Consider the following 23,594-nt stretch of genomic DNA (forward strand, 5'->3'; position numbering starts at 1 on the left):
AGAGAAATCTTACTCCTAGGGGGTGACAGAGAAATCTCACTCTAAGGGTGACAGAGAAATCTTACTCCTAGGGGGTGACAGAGAAATCTCACTCTATAGGGGGTGACAGAGAAATCTCACTCTAGGGGGTAACAGAGAAATCTTACTCCAGGGGTGACAGAGAAATCTCACTCTAGCGGGTGACAGAGGTATCACACTGTAGGGGTTGACAGAGATATCACACTGTAGGGGGTGACAGAGGTATCACACTTTAGGGGGTGACAGAGATATCACACTGTAGGGGTTGACAGAGATATCACACTGTAGGGGGTGACAGAGATATCACACTGTAGGGGTGACAGAGATATCACACTGTAGGGGTGACAGAGATATCACACTGTAGGGGTGACAGAGATATCACACTGTAGGGGGTGACAGAGATATCACACTGTAGGAGGTGACAGAGAAATCACACTGTAGGGGTGACAGAGATATCATACTGTAGGGGTGACAGGATATCACACTGTAGGAGGTGACAGAGAAATCACACTGTAGGGGGTGACAGAGATATCACACTGTAGGGGGTGACAGAGACATCACACTGTAGGGGTGACAGAGATATCACACTGTAGGGGTGACAGAGATATCACACTGTAGGGGATGATAGAGATGTCACACTGTAGGGGGTGACAGGATATCACACTGTAGGGGGTGACAGAGATATCACACTGTAGGAGGTGACAGAGAAATCACACTGTAGGGGGTGACAGAGATATCACACTGTAGGGGATGACAGAGATATCACACTGTAGGGGGTGACAGAGATATCATACTGTAGGGGTGACAGTGAAATCTCACTCTAGGAGTGACAGAAAAATCTCACTCTTGGGGTTGACAGAGAAATCTCACTCTAGGGGATGACAGAGAAATCTTACTCTAGGGGGTGACAGAGAAATCTCACTCTATGGGGTGACAGAGAAATCACACTCTAGGAGGTGACAGAGAAATCTCACTCTAGGGGGTGACAGAGAAATCACACTCTAGGGCGTGACAGAGAAATCTCACTCTATGGGGTGACAGAGATATCACACTCCAGGGGGTGACAGAGAAATCACACTCTAGGGGGTGACAGAGAAATCTTACTCCAGGGGGTGACAGAGAAATCACACTCTAGGGGTGACAGAGATATCTCACTCTAGGGGTGACAGAGATATCTCACTCTAGGGATGACAGATAAATCTCACTCTAGGGGGTGACAGAGAAATCTCACTCTAGGGGGTGACAGAGAAATCTTACTCCAGGGGGTGACAGAGAAATCACACTCTAGGGGTGACAGAGATATCTCACTCTAGGGGATGACAGAGATACCACACTGTAGGGGGTGACAGAGATATAACACTGTAGGGGTGACATAGATATCACACTGTAGGAGGTGACAGAGATATCACACTGTAGGGGATGACAGAGATATCACATTGTAGGGGGTGACAGAGATATCACACTGTATGGGTGACAGAGATATCTCACTGTAGGGGTGACAGAGATATCACACTGTAGGGGGTGACAGAGACATCAAACTCTAGGGGGTGACAGAGAAATCTCACTCTTGGGGGTGACAGAGAAATCTCACTCTAGGGGATGACAGAGAAATCTTACTCTAGGTGGTGACAGAGAAATCACACTCTAGGAGGTGACAGAGAAATCTCACTCTAGGGGGTGACAGAGAAATCACACTCTAGGGGGTGACAGAAAAATCTCACTCTATGGGGTGACAGAGATATCACACTATAGGGGGTGACAGATAAATCACACTCTAGGGGGTGACAGAGAAATCTCACTCTAGGAGGTGACAGAGAAATCACACTCTAGGGGGTGACAGAGAAATCTCACTATAGGGGGTGACAGAGAAATCTAACTCCAGGGGGTGACAGAGAAATCTAACTCTAGGGGGTGACAGAGAAATCTAACTCCAGGGGGTGACAGAGAAATCTAACTCTAGTGGGTGACAGAGAAATCTTACTCCAGAGGTGAGAAGTTCATTGTATTTCACGACCTAGAAGATGACACAGAAATCAGAACATGCTAAAGGGGAGACAAACCTGTGAGCGATGAGAGAAAAACATTGCCATAGTCATGGTTAATAAGTAATAAAAATAGTGTGATATTGTTTCACCTTCCATCATTCAGTATTTAGATACGTTTGTATTTCAAGGCATAACTAAGGAAATAATCTAAGAGGAGAGTGGATAATAACCCCTCGTTTTTTGGCGTTTTCAGGTTTCACCCTTAGTTTCAGTTGTTTGCGCTTGGTATTGCTGTCCTTTAGCTCTGTTGATCCCGGAAGCGACAATGCGAAAAGGGAAATCGTGTCTGATGAAGTACATTATCAAAAATGTATTTCCGTCTCGTCTATTGTCAAATAATTACATTGGAAAAAATGACTTAATGGTACAAATAAATCGTTCCTCGTTATATTGTTTAACGATGAAATGACAGCGCATTGTATATTGCGATACCTGATATATAATTATGGTAATCGATACCCAATCCCTCTGGCTGCACGCACATCCTATCTTTTTTTTATTAACAATGGTAAATATTTGAACACCTGAGAAATCTGAGGTCAGATTGATATTTTGGGATTGTTTGAAGTTATGATTTGAATTTTTATATCATGCTTTTAACGGTCAAGACTGGGAGGTATTTAAACCTTCCTTCGGGAACTACTGACGAAACAAGCAGTATGAAGTAGTGGAATTGATAACGCATTCCCCTGGAAGTTTTTATCTGAGAGTTTTTTTTGTGAGTTTTTTTTGTGGGTTTTGTTTTTCATTTTTGGTGGGGTTTTTTTGGTGTGTGTGTGTGTTTGTTTTGTTTTTTCTTGTTTCTATTTTTTTAATAATTTTTTTTTTTTTTTTTTTTCTTTAGTTTAAATTTTTTTTTTTATGATATCTGATAAACATCAATTCAAGTCAGTATTCCTCAAAATGACCTGACAGTCATAACGAGGGGTGTACATGTATATACACATAGGCCGCAGTCAGGAGAGCTGGATTTATTATGTGATTTTCATCATACTTCATACAAACGAAACAAGGGGAAAAATTCAACACCTTTGGGTTTTTGGATGGGCTGTTGGAAATGATCTCCCTTCTGCTTTTGTTCGAATCGAGAACCTTAAAAGCTATAAATGAGGACTACAGAAAGGGTTTATTTCAATATGTTTGGTTTAAACGATTATAAGCGTTTAGGTATATGCGCTGAAGATGTATGTTATTGATATTAGACGATTTTAAAATTATACAGGATGCCTTGGGAATGAAGAGTCAAGTTTGTTCAAATCAGCACAATAAGGAGTCACAATTAAAGCCGAACCAAAAGGTCAAAGAAAAATAGTAACTTAAACTGAAATGTATGTGAAGACATCTTTTGAAAACAATGTCGCTTGCAATGTGTTTTTGTTCTATTTCCTGGGGCCGTCAGAGTAAGTTTTGTGAAACAATGTATCGATGACCATAATGAGTGGTTTTATAATATAGAATTTATTAGAAATATTCAATAATTTGATGTTATTGAACGAGTTTAATTAATTCCATGTAACGTACCCACGAGTGTAAGATTCTGCTTATCACATAACTTCGTAATAAAGGATTTGTGACGTCACAATAGTGTGAATACTCATATAACTTACGATATTTACGGCATAGCTGTATTACAAATGTACATGGTAGAACCCACACGTTATGGGATAAATATAATTTTTTGTAATTGATGTACAGTGTTACAAGGCAAAGGTTGAATGGGCGTGGGTAGATTTGAAAGCTGATATTTACATGTATATGTATCACAATTTAATTCATGCGTTGATTATAGATACATAAATCGTGTGGTATCAGGCAAGGCGTCTAACTGGGCCCTATAAAATGTGTATCTATAGAGCCTGTCAGTCCTAACTGTGCCCTATATATATGTTAAAGCGACAAGAAGTATTAAAACCGCCCAGTCTCCATTTAACAAACAAATCAAATTTTGAATTTGAATTAAATACACGAATAAAGAATCCTAACTCGGTAATTTTAAATATCATTCAGTAAAATTATATTACACAAATTGAATGGATTACGTTTATTGAATTTCTGACATTTAAACTGCTTTATAAAGAGTTGGGTTTATTTTTATAATTTTTATTATTATTTTATTTTATTTTATTTATTTATTTATTTTCATGAAACGCATTAATATCAACAAAAACTGATGTAAAGATTTAGTCCAATACATCTATCATCATTTTATGATGTCGTACGCTGGATATGGAATTTAAAGATATTTACTAGAAGACATTAGTACAGAAATAATGATCTATAAAAAGAAAAATAGATATGACTTATGAAATCACACGTTTCGTATCCATAAAACTGTCCATATATATGTTTTCTGGCGCGTGGTTATGTATATGTCTGACATGTTAACGGCACAAGGTCTACGTTTTTTTCTCAAACGGGATGGGAAGAGTTTCGTTAAATATGATCAGACATTTTATACACGTAAATAATGTATTAATCCATAGTAATATATTTTGAATCCCATTATATATTGTACTTTCATTCCATTTTAAGATTTTGTTCTGAGCTACATTTTGTGTCCCTCTAAACCCCCGTCCTCCTATGAACTAAATTGTTGCTGCGACGCGCGGCGTTCAAACTCCTATCAAACAATCAGAGTTCTGTGGTAGACAATTTATAGCGCGCTATATATTCCCTGTGAGGAATATACCTCTTGCCCGTGTTCTGTGACAGATAATTTACAGTCAAAGTTTTGAAAACCAGATACATCGATATATGACGAGTATTAACCCCGTGAGGGGAGCTTCGATCGCCGTCCGCTTTAGTCCCATACTGTTTGTCATATCAGTGACACCGACGGCTTATCTGATGTACAAAGGCAGAAAAACATCCACGCTTAAGTGGACTGAACGATCTTCCAATATGCTGTAGAATATCAATATATTTTGTTACCTATCCAGGTATGCTATCCATTTATCGCCCTCACGTGAACAACAAAAGTAGAAAAAATAAATAAATAAATAAATCACCCAACGCCAGTAAGTAATTTTACATTGTATAGGTACAAGGGTTACATTTTTAGTGTTTTTAATTCAACAGAAAATGGCGTTACTCGGCTGACCTGTATATGAGGAATTGATAGAAGTTTTCTCACATCAATATAACAAATTAAATACGTTTGAATAATTTATTGTCACCGTAATCACTTTTCACAATGTATTTATGTATCAACGTGCTTTCCTTTTCCATTTGTGTGTGTCGACCAGCTTGGAAAATTAATTCTTTTCAAAGCGGAGCAGATCCGTATTTAAACGATTTAAAGTCTGAGCCCGTGCAGATCGACCTGACACCATAAGAGAAGAAACAGATAGCCATTCCCCCGGGATCAGCACAGCATGTTGTTGAGTTAATATCCATTGGATTTGGAGTTTTTGTGCGGTTTCTTCACTCTCTACCTGCAAGAGTCACCTACGTGAAAGTTTACTTTGGGATATATCCGTGATATAAGCGGGGATTTATTACATAATGCCTATCTGATAGTAGCAGTATGAGAGAGGATTATAAAAGAGAAAGCTCACATCTAAATCCTCCATAGCTCACATCTAAATCCTTCAAAAATGACGTGTCATAACGAAAAAAATGCGGTCATTGTCATTTAGAAGTAAAGGCAACTGGACGTGCGAAAAAACGGCGAGATGTGTTAATACTATTATCCCCGGCAAATGGACATTGTGCTAAAGTGGATCCACTTGACAGGACATTGGGATAATATGCGGATTGGCAGGAAAGTTTTGTATATCTGTATGGACAATTCAGATATGTTTTTTGTAAAACATAGTGTATGAAGATGGCACTGTGACAAATTTTCAATTGGAACTTGAGGAACACAAATTACAGTCCAATTAGTGATACACATCGTTTATACAACGGAGTACCATATAGGATATTCAAACACTGCTGTTTTTCAGTGAAGAAGAAAAGGATGTCATATTAACGTTGAAAATTCTCATAAAACCGGGAGGTTCTTATGGTGATCGAATTCAGAAATCATTTACTAAACTAAAAATCAGCAATAGCTTTCAGCCATTGCTACTGATGCTGAAAATACTTGCAGAAGGAAAAAATATATTCTATTATTCAGCATGAAAAAAAAGATTGTGAACTTTCTAAATCAGTTTGTATAGAATTTATCCATTTATATACCAACTAAAAGGATTTAATAATCTATCATAAAATTAACTCCACTGTTGAGTTCTGAGTTATCTAAAACAAGATGACCACGCCCAATTGAATAATTCGTATTAACTGTTTTGTGTGGTTTTCAAATGCATACATAAAACATCTTCCTGCTCTGTGTGTGACAAATAGGGTTAAAAGTTATGTAATTAACATAAATATCGATAATTTTCTTCTGAAAATTTGTTATGTAGCGAGAGCTGAGTGTATTTTAGCATGCGATGATATGCCATAATTTATAGATATCAAGACTTTTTATCGTGTAATATACCTCTTTACTTCAAAATTGAATATTTAACGGATTCTGGTCATGCAATTAAAAGGGTTGTATTGTCGGTAATGGTTCTCGCTAACGTCATAGTATTTACGAGCATATTTGAGGTAGGATAACGTTCCTGGTAGAAAAAACAGGTGAATAAAGTCTTATTACAGCAGTGTGTGACAGGTCAAACCTGTTATCTAATGCAAACGAAACCAACAAAATGTCTGATCAAGACGGCTTTGGAAATGAATATTTATTACCCTCCATCGTCATTAAAGATGTTCGAAAGAGTTATTACCCAAACCTTACACAACCAGTCCATAGTCTGACTTCGGGCCGCATGCTTGCATATCTTTACCCTAACGGGTATGCTAGAAACAAAATGAGCTCATTCCGAAATGGACACCCGGTTCTTCCTAGTATTAAAGCAAATTATGGATTGATGGACAAGAAAAATAAAGGAAAGAAAACAAGAACGGCTAAGTTGACTTTGTCCCTTGGATTAACGTCACCTTATTATATCGCGGACTTGAGAAAGTCTACGCCGAGACACCGGGACCGCACTAGAGCCTATCTATCTCGACATCGGCCACCTCGACCCAGGACTGTCAAGGTTTGAATATATTCCATATAAACATCAGTAGTTCGAGAAATCTAGTGAATAATTCCACACTTGGTGATCACGAAATACATATTATATATATCATCAATTATTCTGTGAATGTTTCGTGATAATAGATTTGTTGGTATTCGAATACGGGTTATATCGTTGATATTTTCATTTTATTACGTCATCAAGTCTATTATGACATCATGATGAAAGTAATAGACATACAGGGAAAATGAATGTTTGGAAAATTATGGAAGATTTATGTAACTCACTAGAAATGAAGATAGTTTACAGAAACTCCTACACGATCCTATATACATGTGTATACATGTATATAGATGTTATATAGATATTAGCTCTATTTGTTTACACATTTAACTCCTTATAACTTTAGTTTTTCTTCAGAATTCTCTATCAGCGGACGTTTCTCAGTCCATAACATTTGGAAGTAACAAAAACGAATATTTTGACTCTAATCCAACTTAAAAATAGACCATTACGTTCGTTCGCCATAATGTACCTGTGTTAAAGAACGTGTCTCTATTTTGTTAATGTATCTACTTGTCTAACAATCACCCATTGTAATACGTCATCGTTACGTCATCGTTCAACGTGCCTGCAGAATTACCCACAACAATGACGTAACATTGAAGTAATTCCCTTTACATGTGTTGTTTGTCGCTACCTATGTAAAGGATATCTGTCACAATCTATTTATAGTATCCTATCTTTCGTAATGTTACTTATGAAATGTATTATGTTTGTCTTAATCTTTTTTGTATTAACAGGAGTGTGTGTCATAAGTCATAAATACGTGGTAGTACATTTGTATCAACTACTTAGTGTGTCGAAATCTATTATTTATTGTAACAGATGTGTCTGTCGTACCCAATCTGTTACAGAAATTTTACCTGTCGCAACCTAGAGTAAAAGTTGTGTTTGTCGTAATCTATTTATAGTTAAAGTTGTGTTGGTCGTAATATATTTATAGTAAAGGTTGTGTTGGTCGTAATCTATTTATAGTAAAAGTTGTGTTTGTCGTAATCTATTTATAGTAAAAGTTGTGTTGGTCGTAATATATTTATAGTAAAAGTTGTGTTGGTCGTAATATATTTATAGTAAAAGTTGTGTTGGTCGTAATATATTTAAAGTAAAAGTTGTATTTGTCGTAATCTATTTATAGTAAAAGTTGTGTTTGTCGTAATCTATTTATAGTAAAAGTTGTGTTTGTCGTAATCTATTTATAGTAAAAGTTGTGTTGGTCGTAATATATTTATAGTAAAGGTTGTGTTGGTCGTAATGTATTTATAGTAAAAGTTGTGTTGGTCGTAATATATTTAAAGTAAAAGTTGTATTTGTCGTAATCTATTTATAGTAAAAGTTGTGTTGGTCGTAATCTATGTATAGTAAAAGTTGTGTTGGTCGTAATATATTTATAGTAAAAGTTGTGTTGGTCGTAATATATTTATAGTAAAGGTTGTGTTGGTCGTAATATATTTATAGTAAAAGTTGTGTTTGTCGTAATCTATTTATAGTTAAAGTTGTGTTTGTCGTAATCTATTTATAGTAAAAGTTGTATTTGTCGTAATCTATTTATAGTAAAAGTTGTGTTTGTCGTAATCTATTTATAGTTAAAGTTGTGTTTGTCGTAATCGATTTATAGCAAAGGTTGTGTTTGTCGTAATCTATTTATAGTAAAAGTTGTGTTTGTCGTAATCTATTTATAGTTAAAGTTGTGTTTGTCGCAATCTATTTATAGCAAAGATTGTGTTTGTCGTAATCTATTAATAGTAAAAGATGTGTTTGTCGTAATCTATTTATATCAAAAGTTGGGTTTGTCGTAATCTATTTATATCAAAAGTTGGGTTTGTCGTAATATATTGATATTAAAAGTTTTTGTTTGTCGTAATCTATTCATAGTCTCTTGTGATTTATGGTAGCAACGTGTTTATGTGTAATACTTGATAAATGGTTCATCAAAGATAAAATATTTCGTGTGGTGCCCCTGATAGAGAATTGAGCTTTGTAGATTACGTTTATAAATGCAAGTAAAACTTTTGAATGTATTTAACTTCCTAGATTTTAACAATGTCACGGTATATCTTTTTGAGTCAGTGTCTGTTTGTAATCGAACATAATTTACACAATCCTAATACTATTACTTGTGCTACACCACGCATTAAGTACACTTACTTTGAGGAGACAAGGATATTTTTTCACCTGATTCGTGACATACAGGAGAGGCTCCTTATTATGACGACATGAGCGACATGATCTCGAGCAGACGAAACAATATTTTGTCGGCACGGCACGTAATGAACTTAAATGAAGTACACTTAAAGATTATAAACTTGAATTGTGAAGTATTTCTCTCAATAAACTTTAATTTGATATTTTAGTGACGTTTAGTTGTTTTATCAATAAAACATCACATACATAGAAAAGAGTTAAACTAAGATCGTCAAATGTTCAAAATCTGTATAATAATATAAATAAAAATGTAAGTTTTCCAGAATACAACCAAACGTAATGGATTTAGAACTAGTACTGCATGCAACTGAAATACAAAAGACGTTGTCATATAAGGAAATGAGAGACCAAGAAAAGAACTGACTATAAAAGACTAGAGAATTTTTTTAAAAAAGATTAATTACAAATTTTTTTTTTTTTTTTTCCAAAACTGTTATCAGAAACACAGATAACCACAAACTACTGGATTTAATTGTCAAAACTCACGTGAAAGTATATAAAATATGTATTGTACTTCAAAACTATCACATGCTGTTTGTAATGAACGGTATAATTGGAAATGAATTATCTAATCAGCTTCTAAGTAAGACCAATCTATTGAGATTAAAAGTAAATAGATCTTCACGAATGACTGCCTCTGGAAAAAGGAGGAATTCGGAATACAAAATAGCAATTGATATGACCGAGAACATTTAATTCTCCGCTTTTGTATTCCTTTAAAATCAATTTCGCTAAACATTTAAAAGTACATTTAAACACTAGCACAAAGGCTTCCTATTACTGCCATTGTCCATCTACGCCAAATCGATAAACATTTTAGACCTAACCAATCAATAGCACTAATTTCCTGCTTCTTGTTTTTGTGTTTTTGTTGTTGTTGTTGTGTTGTTGCTATTGTTGTTGTTTTCAAAATACGTTAAAAGGACTATATTAGAATTGATTAAACAGACTGAAGTTTGTTCAGTATCGAATATGATAAACATCTCTAATGTCGTTCCATCTCCACATTTTTTATGATGCACTCTTTTGTAATTATCATATCTTGTGAGTTTCCCGTAGAAACATCGCGATACTAACCTGACTGTCAACCCTTACGTTTTTTGTAAATAATTATCTACTATCTGAACGCCTGTACCAGCTCAATTACCTCCCTTTATATTGACGAAATATCATAGAGACTGAAATTATAATATTAAAATATCCTGGAGATATGTATCAGTTCAAGGCACGAGAGTGTAATTCTTTCTTGCATCATTAAAGCCCCTTGTGAGCTTTCGCCGAGTAGACAAAATAGCGTCACTACTTTTTTGTAGAGACACTTGTGAACTTCCGCCGCCGAATAGACGCTTTAGCGTCACTTATTTTTTTTTTTTATTACAGCCTCTTTTGAGATTCCGCCGCCGAGTGGACACTGTAGTCTCGCTCTTTTTTTATTTACAGCCACTTGTGAGATTCCGCCGGGTAGTGAAAACGGTCCAGGTGTTGCTACGGGCGACTCTGACGAACAGACAGACACATCGAACAGATGCCAAGTACCTATCTTGGGCTCACGATGACTTCTCGTCCTCCAAGAGAACTTACGAGATGTTCGGCCTTAGTTTCGATCCAAGTGACTACAGGGCCAAGAAAGAGGTATTTCTGATTTGTTAATGTATAAATCATAAAGCTGACACCTCGAACGCTTTTATCGACAAAGGAAATCAGCATTGGAAACACAGCAATTCGCATACAGCTGCATTTGTAAACACACATACACACACAAAAAAACTATCTATTTATGAAAATATGATTTCAAACAAAAAATCAGGCAAATATGACAAAGAAATCTTGTTGAGTTACGAGTTAAGAAATCGTAAAAATCGTTATGCAAACATCAAACAATATATAACACTCATATTCATGGAATTACGCTTCTGAAATAAAATTTTGACATAAGTTCATTGAAAGCGTCTAAGATATTCAAACATTTCTCGTATCAAACTTTGCTTAACCTGTAATACAAATCATGGTCATGTTATGGTCGACGTGGTTCAGATTACATCGGGTCGTACACAAGGCATTTGATGAATGGGTAAGAATGATGTTCATTTCAACAGAACGTAAATCAAGTGAAAGTTGTGTACACGATGATATATAATGGTGGAATTGTGCGTCAGTGAAATCTGGCATAAAGTTCAACAACAAGATGGCGGCACACAAAATTGTATTACGTAGCATCTATAAAGCTATCGTCCAAAAACCCCTTTTATGTAGAAATTTGAATTGCCGAAATATTTCATTTGTATTTTAAGATTTAAATTTGCAAGGTTTTAACAAATTTTTTCCTCTATATTGTTCTAAATTCTAAATATAGCCAAAATATCATTTTGACAGTATCTGACAAAATTAATGCCTATATGTATGTATGTACATTGTAAATGTATGTATGTATGTAATGTAATGTATGTATGTATGTATGTATGTATGTATGTATGTATGTATGCATAGCATGCATGAATGAATGAATGAATGAATGAATGACATTGTTTTAGGTCTAGACTTTACTTTTTCAGGTTTACCTTAGCAATGAGGCTAAAGTCATTCTGTCTATGGATCCAAGGGACAGAACCGACGACCACCTGAAGGTGGCGCTGCTCGCGCTGAATAACGCTGTAGAGGCTTTTGGGGAATTCCCCATTACTATGCAACGATCTCTAGTCAGAGTCGGCTGGTATGAATGGTACGTTTTGCGGGATTTTAAACATTGTCATTTTACCTGAAATTTGTTTATCAAATTATGTTAAAGATGATCGATGATATCTTAAGTGCTTCCCTGTATAAATCTATCTGAAGTCATGATGTAATCTTTCTTAAACATGTTGATTATTTCTACATGTATTTGTGTTTGTTGGCTAACATTTTACATTCCCAAAACCTTCACAGTTAGCTTTTGTTCTTTATATAAAAAATATATCTTTTTTCTGTTTTTTTGTTGTTGTTGTTCGTTTGTTTGTTTTTTTTATTTGTTTTTGTTGTTGTGTTTTGTTGTTCTTTTTTTTTTTTTTTTTTGTTTGTTATTGTTTTTTGTTTTTTGTATCGCTGCTTCTCATTGGCTAGAAGGCTAGAATAACTGGTTAGTGATTGTTTGATAGAAGGTTTAAATAAAAATCGCAAATCACATTAATGCAATGTTACTCAAGTTATTCGAATTAACGTGAATGGTTGTATGTTGACTCTGTTCAGCCATAAAACAGAAATAGAATACGCTTAAATTCGCAGATTAAATTAAGTCCACTCCGGTTTGTTGTGAAATGGTTTTATAACGTAAAAAAGCAAACAAGCTAAGTCTTCAATAAAGTCAAAGATCAAAATACAATGAGAACTGCAATAAATGATTATTATATATTTGATAATGCTGTTAAATGCGGCGCATCATTTTATAAACAAAAATATTGACATCCAATATATGTTCCCATAATGGTATTTTTTTGTCTTTACAGTTTTGAAGACAAACGAGTTATCATTCGTCAAGGTCACATGGCGGACAATTTCTATTTTATCTTATCTGGCACAGGTAATTTACCAACGAACCGAGCAATCAATCAATATATTGATTAATCAAAACAAATCGATTTATGAACTGGTAGATTGATTATGCAGTCAATTCATCAAGTAAAGAATCGATTGTGTAAGCGATTGATGACAGCGCTTTACAAAAATGTGTTAAAATACACTTATTTCAAAATCTGTTAACTTATCATTCATATCAGAAATATTCTTCTGTGATAGCTACGTAAAGGTATCTGTTGTATATTTAATTTATAGCGGTTGTAACGATATTGGAAACAGACCCGGAGACAAAAGAACAGCTTGTACGAACGGCAGCGCTTCTCGGGAAGGGTAACAGTTTTGGGGTAAGTGTATATCCTTAAAAATTCTTAAGTACTAACTTCAGTAGTTTTCAAAAATTCTAGAGTTATCAAATAATAATGTTCTATGGCGACTTCCTTGATTAAGATATGATGTTGTGCTGGTGTCGTCGACAAGACAAAAGACGCTTTCCTTCCAAAACACGTGGTCCTATAAACTTCGTACTTGTTCAAGAGTGTCCGTGTAACTGTTTTGATTTTGAGATAGAATTGCGATTTCGCTTATTCGTCGACATTCTGTCTTTTTTAGAAAAAAAACCCTATACTGTTAACATCAGAGACTAGACACTATTATGTTGTTGTTATTAATGTTTATTTGACAATTTAAATGTTGGTTTTTCAAGAGATCTCTTCTTTTCGCTATTTTTGATGATATTGTAAGACTACATAGAATGAATACATTGAAAATGAATTGATATAGAAAATTACTTGGTGCCGAAAAAAAAAAAAAAAAAATGAAAAAAAAAAAAAAAAAAATTATATCTCGTATCCTGTCTGCTTCATTTTTTTTCTTTTTTTGAAAAAACTGCAAAAATTGCAATCATCGTCAAAAACTTACCCTAACAGTATATTCATTATGGACTTTCTATTTCTAACAGGAGCTAGCTTTGATGCACGGCGCCAAGAGGAGCGCGACAGTGACGTGTAAAAACAGCGTGGAACTGCTGGCGGTGGGGAGGGACGACTTTATCGACATATTTATGCCAGTCGAGAAGGACCAAGAGCCAGAACACATCCGGTTCCTCCGTTCAGTCATCCTTCTGAAGGGCTGGCCAATCATTAGGCTCCCCTATCACGACCCCAAAATATGCTGCTTCACGTACTTCCGGTATAGTTGTTTATATTGTGTGGCAGATATTTGTGTCAATCAATTATACACCTTATGGTTTTACTCCGCCAACTTCGTTCGATTTACATATGTGAAAATTATCCTTTAGTTAATAAGTGAATTACACTGCTTTAATATGACCTTGTATGACCTTGACTGGTTCGAAAGAGGTCAAAGTTCAAATAATCTGGCCACCATAAAGTGTTCTTTCACTATAAATCTTGTAGTTCTGTAAACGTGCATAATTCAACGGTTAAAATTATTTTGTCACTTTTCGCGCCGACAGCTTTTTGCTAATTAATATGTGTGGTAGCTGCATTTATTATATAAAGCTTTATACCAAATTTGTATATATTTTTATACTTCATGTATTGATTGTGCGCCTATCATCATTGGTGTTAATTTGTTTGAATTCGGGTATGCGCTAAAATTTGGATGCGCCAAACTACAAAGGTTTACAGTATATAAATTATACAGCACGTGCAGCTATACATTATTTTATACTGAAGTCTAATTATTTTGTGCAGGCGTGGTCTCCTCCTTTGCAAAGACAGCAATACGTCAGAGTGGGTTTACGTAATTAAAACAGGCACGTGTCGGGTCCTGAAGGCGCTTCAAACAACACGACCAAATATTCCAGGACTGGAACCCAATCAAAAGAAACACGAGAAACCATTAAGTGAGTTTTAATATGAGTCAGTATTTTACAATTATAGTCTTTTGATAAGGTTGATACATAGTTTTATTAGCCCGAAAATAAATATTAACCTTGTTCGAAGCATCAAAATTACATTTAGTACACTTATTCATTGATAACAGAATTCTTTCAAGAGTTATTACTTTTCTTTGTTACCATTGCATTTACAACATTTTACATTGATTAACAATGCCCAGATGAATTATTTCATAATCTATTTTTAGAAACACTTAGTCAACCGTTTTTAACCAATTTACAGTTATTGTCTGTCACTTTAGAGTATTTTAGGAAATCAGGAATTATAAAAATATTTGAATTTTAAGATTATGAGTATTTTACTGATATTAAGCGAAAATAGGATTAAACTGGAAAATATTTGATGACTTTATGAGTTGAGTGACTAGACAGACGTGCTATTGTTTTTGTACAGAGTTGCCTCCCATCTCACTCTCACAATCTGTGTCGTCATCATCAACAACTCCTAGTTCATCAATAGACTGGTGTTCGCCGCGTTCCCCTCGGAACTCCTCTAGTGAGTGTCATATACCAAAGAAGTTTCGGAAAGTGTACGTCAGAAACGATGGCGAATCTCTTCTCTAAGAAATCAAAAGAAGGTGAGCAGCCAAACGTGTGAAGTGTACAGTTTGAATATAGACACAATTCGTTATCCTGAACGCTTATTACTCGACGACATTGCTTAACTCGAAGTAACCTTCCGCTCCAACACTTTAATATATGTTTATATTACATAATATTCTTGAATTTCCTGTCATAGTTGTACTTTATGAATATTTTTATAAGTACATTTTGCATCAGTGTATGTATATAAATTGCGATCGTATAGACGACTTGTCACTATGATCATGTCAGGGTATCAGCACGAACATCACTTCGCCATTGAAACGTTCTTTTTAAAAACGCCGATGTGGCGCAGGGGTATAAGCTGCGGGTATTTCTGGATAGGCGATTGGGTGCCGTAGATCGCGAGTTCGAGGCCCGGTCAGGGTATGAGTCATGAAGTTGTCTTCCTTTCGTCATTTGTGTTACTATGTTATATACATATATATATATATCATATACTCATTTAACTCGAATTCTCGGTATGTCTTGATGGTTTCATCCATTCCAAGTTTTATTTTATAATATATACACTTTATGCCAAATGCTGAATAAAACTGCATCGTGCAGTTGATTCGTTCTAATAAGATACTTCTAAGATACAAGAGACCAAAACTTTTCAAAAAAGGTTGTTTGGGTTAATAGAATCAGATTTAACAAGCGTTTCGATATTTATTTAAGAGAAAGTAAAAGGTAGTATGAGCCCCAACATTTCATTAAATAGATAAATCTAAGTATTTGACCAAAGGAATAAAATTGTTTATTAAGTGACAAATCAACACATTACACAGACATATACAATGCTTTTTTCCTATTTTTCATTACTTTAGAACGACTTTCAACTGCAGATCATAAGCGTCGAATCGATCAAGTCTACGAGAAAACACATGCAAATAATTTCAGGAGAGGAAAAGTGGGTATACTATGTTATTAACAGCTTATATACTTATATATCGGATGACATCATAATGTGTAATGACGTCATAATGGATAACAACTACATATATCTTAAATATAGATACTTATCATGGTAATCCATATTTCATAATATATATGGGAACATTCTGACGCTTGCAGGTTATGAATTGTATTCACGGATTTTTGATATCTGTAGAAAATGTTTGTTATGATTTCTTACACCACTCTGAAAACACTTCCTGGTGTTGTTTGACTTATGAAACATATTCCATAACTCTTTCATTAAGGAACGTCTTCCTAGCCAGAAGGATCTTGAAAGTATTCCTAGCAGTTCCGAGCTAAACAAACAACACGACACTGTTTTTGTTCAGATACAAAAACTTGGCCCGAAGGAGACGTATGTGAGTATGAACTCAAACATGCCATCTTGTCTCTTTTTTTGTTGACATTTGAAGACGCAAAATCGATCTATTGTCCCCATTACACCACTTAAGGTCTCTGAAATTTCCTATCTGCCCCGTCTACTATATTTTTCTGTGTTATTTTTCTCTTTGTACCTCTAAACACTTTATCATGATTTTGCGGGGCTGCTAACCCCAATCAAACAACCGTTTAATGATTCCATTTCAGAGACTTGCAGGCTTAATGTGAGATACAAAATTTACAATTGTTTTACATAACACAGAATTGTATCAACACAAATAAAACGCATTCATGGAAAATGAATAACAAAATTGCTATTAGTTTTCTTCTTATATTGGAATGTTCCATGTAGTCATTGGAATGTTCCGTGTAGTCATTGGAATGTTCCGTGTAGTCATTGGAATATTCCGTGTAGTCATTGGAATGTTCCGTGTAGTCATTGGAATGTTCCATGTAGTCATTGGAATGTTCCATGTAATCGTTGGAATGTTCCGTGTAGTCATGGTAAGTGAGGATACTTTAATTATAAAAAAACTGGTCAGATATATACATTGTGCTCATTGTTCTTTCTTTACCTTTTCAAGGAATTCAAAATTTGCATTTTATATCTTTCTATATTATTTTCCATCCATATCGTTAAGGGGTTGGAGCAGGTCGCCTTTGGGATGATTGGTAAAACCACCAGTACGATATTGGTGTCAGAAGGAGCGGAATGTATCCTCATCAACAGAAAATTCTTCAAACAATACCTTACAGACGAAGAAGCCAAACGGATACGACACACGGTATGTACTGTAACCAGGATATCAATTTTTTTTGTATAATTCTTTTATTATTTTTTTGACGATTTTTCACATATTAAACAATATAGTAGACATATAAAACAAAGGCAAAAACATAAACACACATACTCTCACACTTACATGCTGTGTTTTCATCACCATCACCACCACCACCACCACCACCATCATCGTCGTCGTCGTCGTCGTAATCGTCGTCATGCATGATATATCAGAGATTTATAGAAATATTCTCAAAAACCTTGATATCAAACATTTATAGAAATATTCTCAAAAACTTACATTCAAAATCATAATAATAGCACTGAATTGGGTACTTTTTGTCCATGATAATATTCATTCATTCATTCATTCATTCTTTTTTATTTATTTATTTTGTTTTCTTTTTTAGAAAAATAAATATAAACATTATCAATACCATTGTCTCTGCCTTGCCAGTTTTCCTGCGGTAAATAATTTGTATGCATCAAATATAAAGCTGAAGCGCTGTATGTTGCATATTACATTTGTAACGTTGTTGTAGCTGTTGGCAAAGGGAGATAACTCGAGTTGGCTTATTGGCACATATATAGGTTTTATGTATAAAATGTGCTTCATAACATAGCGACAGGTATTCACTCTTAGATACAAATTTTGAAGTCAATGTTACAGTATATATGTGTATAAAGCCCTCCGTACACGATCACATTTCCGTATACTTGAATACAAAAGAAAAATCAGATCGGATAGTAAAGGATTTCCTAGCAAAGCTTTGACAGATAATATATGCATGCCTTCAAAACTTTTATGAAATGTAAAATATTTACTTTTTAAGATTGTATTTATATATCTTAAGACTGTATGTTTTAATTATTATTTTGGATTTGACTTCCTCATTCCAATTATTTTGTTCGATAACTACCGTGTCTCGAAGTATTGAGAAATAAATCGACTTTCACGAACGGATTCCTTCGTCGTTCACTGAAGACTGCATATATCATAAAGAAAGTGTTTTTTTGAAATGTTCGATTGGTAAGATTTTAATTTATTTATTAGTGATGTTGAAATACTATTATTGATATCCCAGCTTCAGCCAATTCCATCCGAGGAAAGTTTACAGCAAAAATTACAGGACAAAACCAACTGGGAAGCCTACAAGGCATTAACAGTGGTTACACACCTACTGTATAAACGGCAAGAAGAGAACAACACCGGTCTCAACTACTAAATCGGCAGAAAAGCACGCCCATATGTCGTAAACCACGCCCACTTATCAACAACCACGCCCACCTGTCTACAAATAACACATTAACAGTGGTTACACACCTACTGTATAAACGGCAAGAAGAGAACAACACCGGTCTCAACTACTAAACCGGCAGCCAACCACGCCCACTTGTCGAAAACCACGCCCACTTGTCGTCAACAACGCCCAATGGTTGACAACCACGCCCTCTTGTCGTTAACCACGCCCACCCGTCGCTAACCACGCCCACCCGTCGACAACCACGCCCACCTGTCTACCAATAGTACATTGGTAGGATACCGAAATTCTATTCATACTTCCGGGGCACCATACCATGTCAAACTTGACTAGTTTCCCTGTTTGACCAAGGTGAATACGCGAAACCTCTGGCCTGCAATTGAGCAGAATACTAGTATACTGTACATGTACACCAGATTTGGATGAAGATACAACCAGAACTGCAAATATGAAATCAGTTTCACCTTATTAAAAGATATGTCATTTCAGAATGAAAAATGGGTGGAATTCGTCATTGGATAATCGACGAATGTTTTTACAGGTGATAGAAGATTTAGTTCAAATTACAAAATGGCAGTTTTAACACATAATGAAAGGGTCATCAGAGATGCCGTCATTTTTAGGATGTTAGAATGTATATATGTGACTGAATTTATGCAAATAGCATACGCCCCATTTGGACGAAAAGCACAGACAGTACAAATGACGTTCAAATGGAAACAATTCTTAAGATAATTGAATGGGTATGTGAACAAAATGTGTGATTGATTTGAAAGAATGTTGTTGGATGACCTATACGTTGAATTATATTATTTATTATTTTTTAAGATATGTAAATTAAATCGACTTTTATTTGTGTCATGCTTTATGTTGTTAATTAAGCTACCTTCAAGGGTTACACAATAGGTTATTATACTTACAAATATATATATATATATAATACGGCCATTTCACATACAAAATATACATTGTATGTGCGTGTAGGGGTCGCGGTGGCCGAGTGGTTAAGCACAGGGACTTGAGAATTAGTTACAGTCTACGTGTATTTGGACCTCCCGTAGTGTGTATAGCACATTTTCAGACGTTTTGGGTTGGCTAGATTAAATTCGGTAAAAATGGTAAGACCGGGATTTAGATTTTATCCCTTAAACGTCCTGAAAAAGAAGGATACGACACACGGTATGTACTGTAACCAGAATATCAAAGATTTATAGAAATATTCTCAAAATCCTTGATATCAAAGATTTATAGAAATATTCTCAAAATCCTTGATATCAAACATTTATATAAATATTCTCAAAAACCTTGATATCAAACATTTATATGCATATTCTCAAAAACCTTGATATCAAACATTTATATAAATATTCTCAAAAACCTTGATATCAAACATTTATATAAATATTCTCAAAAACCTTGATATCAAACATTTATATAAATATTCTCAAAAACCTTGATATCAAACATTTATATACATATTCTCAAAAACCTTGATATCAAACATTTATATACATATTCTCAATAACCTTGATATCAAACATTTATATAAATATTCTCAAAAACCTTGATATCAAACATTTATATACATATTCTCAATAACCTTGATATCAAACATTTATATAAATATTCTCAAAAACTTACTTTCAATCATAATAATGGCACTGAATTGGGTACTTTTTGTCCATGATAATATTCATTCATTCATTCATTCATTCTTTTTTATTTGTTTATTATGTTTTCTTCTTTAAAATATATATATATATATAAATATTATCAATACCATTACCTCTGCCTTTACAGTTTTTCTGCGGTAAATAATTGTCATGCATCAAATAAAGATGAATTGCTGTATGTTGCATATTACATGGTTACTTTGTTGTAGCTGTCGGCAAAGGGAGATAACTCGAGTTAGCTTATTGGCACATACAATGTACATAGATTTTATGTATAAAATGTGCATTATAACATAGAGGCAGTTGCATAAAAGTTGAACCTACTGATTTATTCACTATAAGATACAAATTTTGAAGTGAATGTTACATCATATATATGTATAAAGCCCTCAGTTCATGGTCACATTTCTGTATCCTTGAATACAAAAGAAAATCAGTTCCGATACTTAAGGATTTCCTAGCAAAGCTTTGACAGATAATATATGCATGCCTTCAAAACTTTTATGAAATGTAAAATATTTATTTTTAAGATTTTATTTTTATATTTTGAGACTGTATTTTTTCATTATTATTTTGGATTTGACTTCCTCATTCCAATTATTTTGTTCGATAACTACCGTGTCTCGAAGTATTGAGAAATAAATAGACATTCAAGAACGGATTCCTACGTCGTTCACTGAAGACTGCATATATCATAAAGAAAGTGTTTTTTTGAAATGTTCGATTGGTAAGATTTTAATTTATTTATTAGTGATGTTGAAATACTATTATTGATTTTCCAGCTTCAGCCAATTCCATCCGAGGAAAGTTTACAGCAAAAATTACAGGACAAAACCAACTGGGAAGCCTACAAGGCATTAACAGTGGTTACACATCTACTGTATAAACGGCAAGAAGAGAACAACACCGGTCTCAACTACTAAATCGGCAGAAAAGCACGCCCATATGTCGTTAACCACGCCCACCTGTCGACAACCTCGCCCACCTGTCTACAAATAACACATTAACAGTTGTTACACACCTACTGTATAAACGACAAGAAGAGAATAACACCGGTCTCAACTACTAAACCGGCAGCCAACCACGCCCACTTTTCGAAAACCACGCCCACTTGTCGTCAACAACGCCCAACGGTTGACAACCACGCCCTCTTGTCGTTAACCACGCCCGCCCGTCGTTAACCACGCCCACCCGTCGACAACCACGCCCACCTGTCTACCAATAGTACATTGGTAGGATACCGAAATTCTATTCATACTTCCGGGGCACCATACCATGTCAAACTTGACTAGTTTCCCTGTTTGACCAAGGTGAATACGCGAAACCTCTGGCCTGCAATTGAGCAGAATACTAGTATACTGTACATGTACACCAGATTTGGATGAAGATACAACCAGAACTGCAAATATGAAATCAGTTTCACCTTATTAAAATTTATCATTTCAAAATGAAAAATGGGTGGAATTCGTCAATTGATAATCGACGAATGAGTTTACATGTGATACAGAATTTAGTTCAAATTACCAAATAATGAAAGGGTCATCAGAGATGCCATCATTTTTAGGATGTTAGAATGTATATATGTGACTGAATTTATGCAAATAGCATACGCCCAATTTGGACGAAAAGCACAGACAGTACAAATGACGTTCAAATGGAAACAATTCTTAAGATAATTGAATGGGTATGTGAACAAAATGTGTGATTGATTTGAAAGAATGTTGTTGGATGACCTATACGTTGAATTACATTATTTATTATTTTTTAAGATATGTAAATTAAATCGACTTTTATTTGTGTCATGCGTTATGTTGTTAATTAACCTACCTTCAAGGGTTACACAATAGGTTATTATACTTACAAATATATATATATATAATACGGCCATTTCACATACAAAATATATGTGCGTGTAGGGGTCGCGGTGGCCGAGTGGTTAAGCACAGGGACTTGAGAATTAGTTACAGTCTACGTGTATTTGGACCTCCCGTAGTGTGTATAGCACATTTTCAGACGTTTTGGGGTGGCTAGATTAAAATTCGGTAAAAATGACATACCGGCTCTGTATATAATGAACACCGGGGATGTTATTTTAACCGATTTTTTATCTAGCCACTTAAAACGTCTGAAAATGTGCTATACACACTAGGGGAGGTCAAAATACACGTAGACTGTAACTAATTCTCATGTCCCTTTGTGGTTAAGGTGTCCCGACACGTTTTTACTAGCCCTCGACCTCTGGGTTGCGGGTTCGAAACCCACGTAGGGCAGTTGCCTGGTACTGACCGCAGGCCGGTGTGTTTTTCTGGTACTCCGGCTTTCCTCCACCTCCAAAACCAGACACGTCCTTAAATGACCCTGGCAGTAAATAGGTCGTTAAACAAAATAAACCAAATGTGCGTGTAGGTTCATAGGTAAAAGTATACGAACCTGTTATACAATGTACTTAGAAATGTCACAGACATCTGCGTCTATATTTTATAACACCTGGTTTTGATTTAGAGACAATTTTAACCGATTTATTTACAATATGTTTTAAACGGTTTATCAGTGCTGTTAGATTATTTAAAAGAATCATAAGATGTTATCAGAAAATGTTGGAAGAATGCTGGAATGGACAACCCTCGTATTCAAGTTGACAAGGAAGAAAACTCTTAGCAATATCTGTTGAACTTTGACGAAATGAAAAATGAATTCCCTTAAAGCATCTTCGCTAGCCAAGGCTTCTGATTACGTTACACTACACGAACCCTTGGCGGATATAGGCGTCAGTTCTGGCCCTCTAGCGGTGATTCGAAATTACCACCCTTTACACATGAAATTTTCGACCAATCAAAACAAGCGTTACCGATTTACTTCATCGGTGATGTTTACAAACACACATCGAGGTTTGGTGTCATTTCGATGAGATATGTAATCAATGACTTATATGAATTGATCAAACACTGCGAATGTTCCCCCAAAGATTGTGATTTTTGTATTTAGGTAGAATGCCATGATTTATTCGGTAATGTAGCTCTGTACTGGGTGCCGCATTTTTTGTTTACTGCGAAACCAAGCCTGAACGTACAACGCGATTTGATTG

At 35.1% G+C, this 23,594-nt stretch overlaps 1 protein-coding gene across 1 annotated transcript in view; it reads left to right on the plus strand.

Moving 5' to 3' along the window:
• The window catches only part of LOC117329836 (cyclic nucleotide-binding domain-containing protein 2-like), a 36,489-nt gene extending 16,796 nt beyond the window's left edge, over window positions 1-19,693 (plus strand). Inside the window, 13 exon segments of the mRNA XM_033888011.1 lie at window positions 10,841-11,032; window positions 11,953-12,119; window positions 12,880-12,953; window positions 13,205-13,293; window positions 13,908-14,137; window positions 14,665-14,816; window positions 15,265-15,385; window positions 15,387-15,448; window positions 16,283-16,365; window positions 16,658-16,771; window positions 17,435-17,578; window positions 18,660-18,733; window positions 18,880-19,693. Coding sequence (XP_033743902.1) covers window positions 10,841-11,032; window positions 11,953-12,119; window positions 12,880-12,953; window positions 13,205-13,293; window positions 13,908-14,137; window positions 14,665-14,816; window positions 15,265-15,385; window positions 15,387-15,448; window positions 16,283-16,365; window positions 16,658-16,771; window positions 17,435-17,578; window positions 18,660-18,733; window positions 18,880-18,946 — 1,569 coding nt within the window. The 3' untranslated portion in view covers window positions 18,947-19,693.
• Window positions 19,694-23,594: the final 3,901 nt, after the last annotated feature.

This window comes from Pecten maximus, chromosome 6 (assembly GCF_902652985.1).
Source record: "Pecten maximus chromosome 6, xPecMax1.1, whole genome shotgun sequence".
NCBI classification, from domain to species: Eukaryota; Metazoa; Mollusca; class Bivalvia; order Pectinida; family Pectinidae; genus Pecten; species Pecten maximus.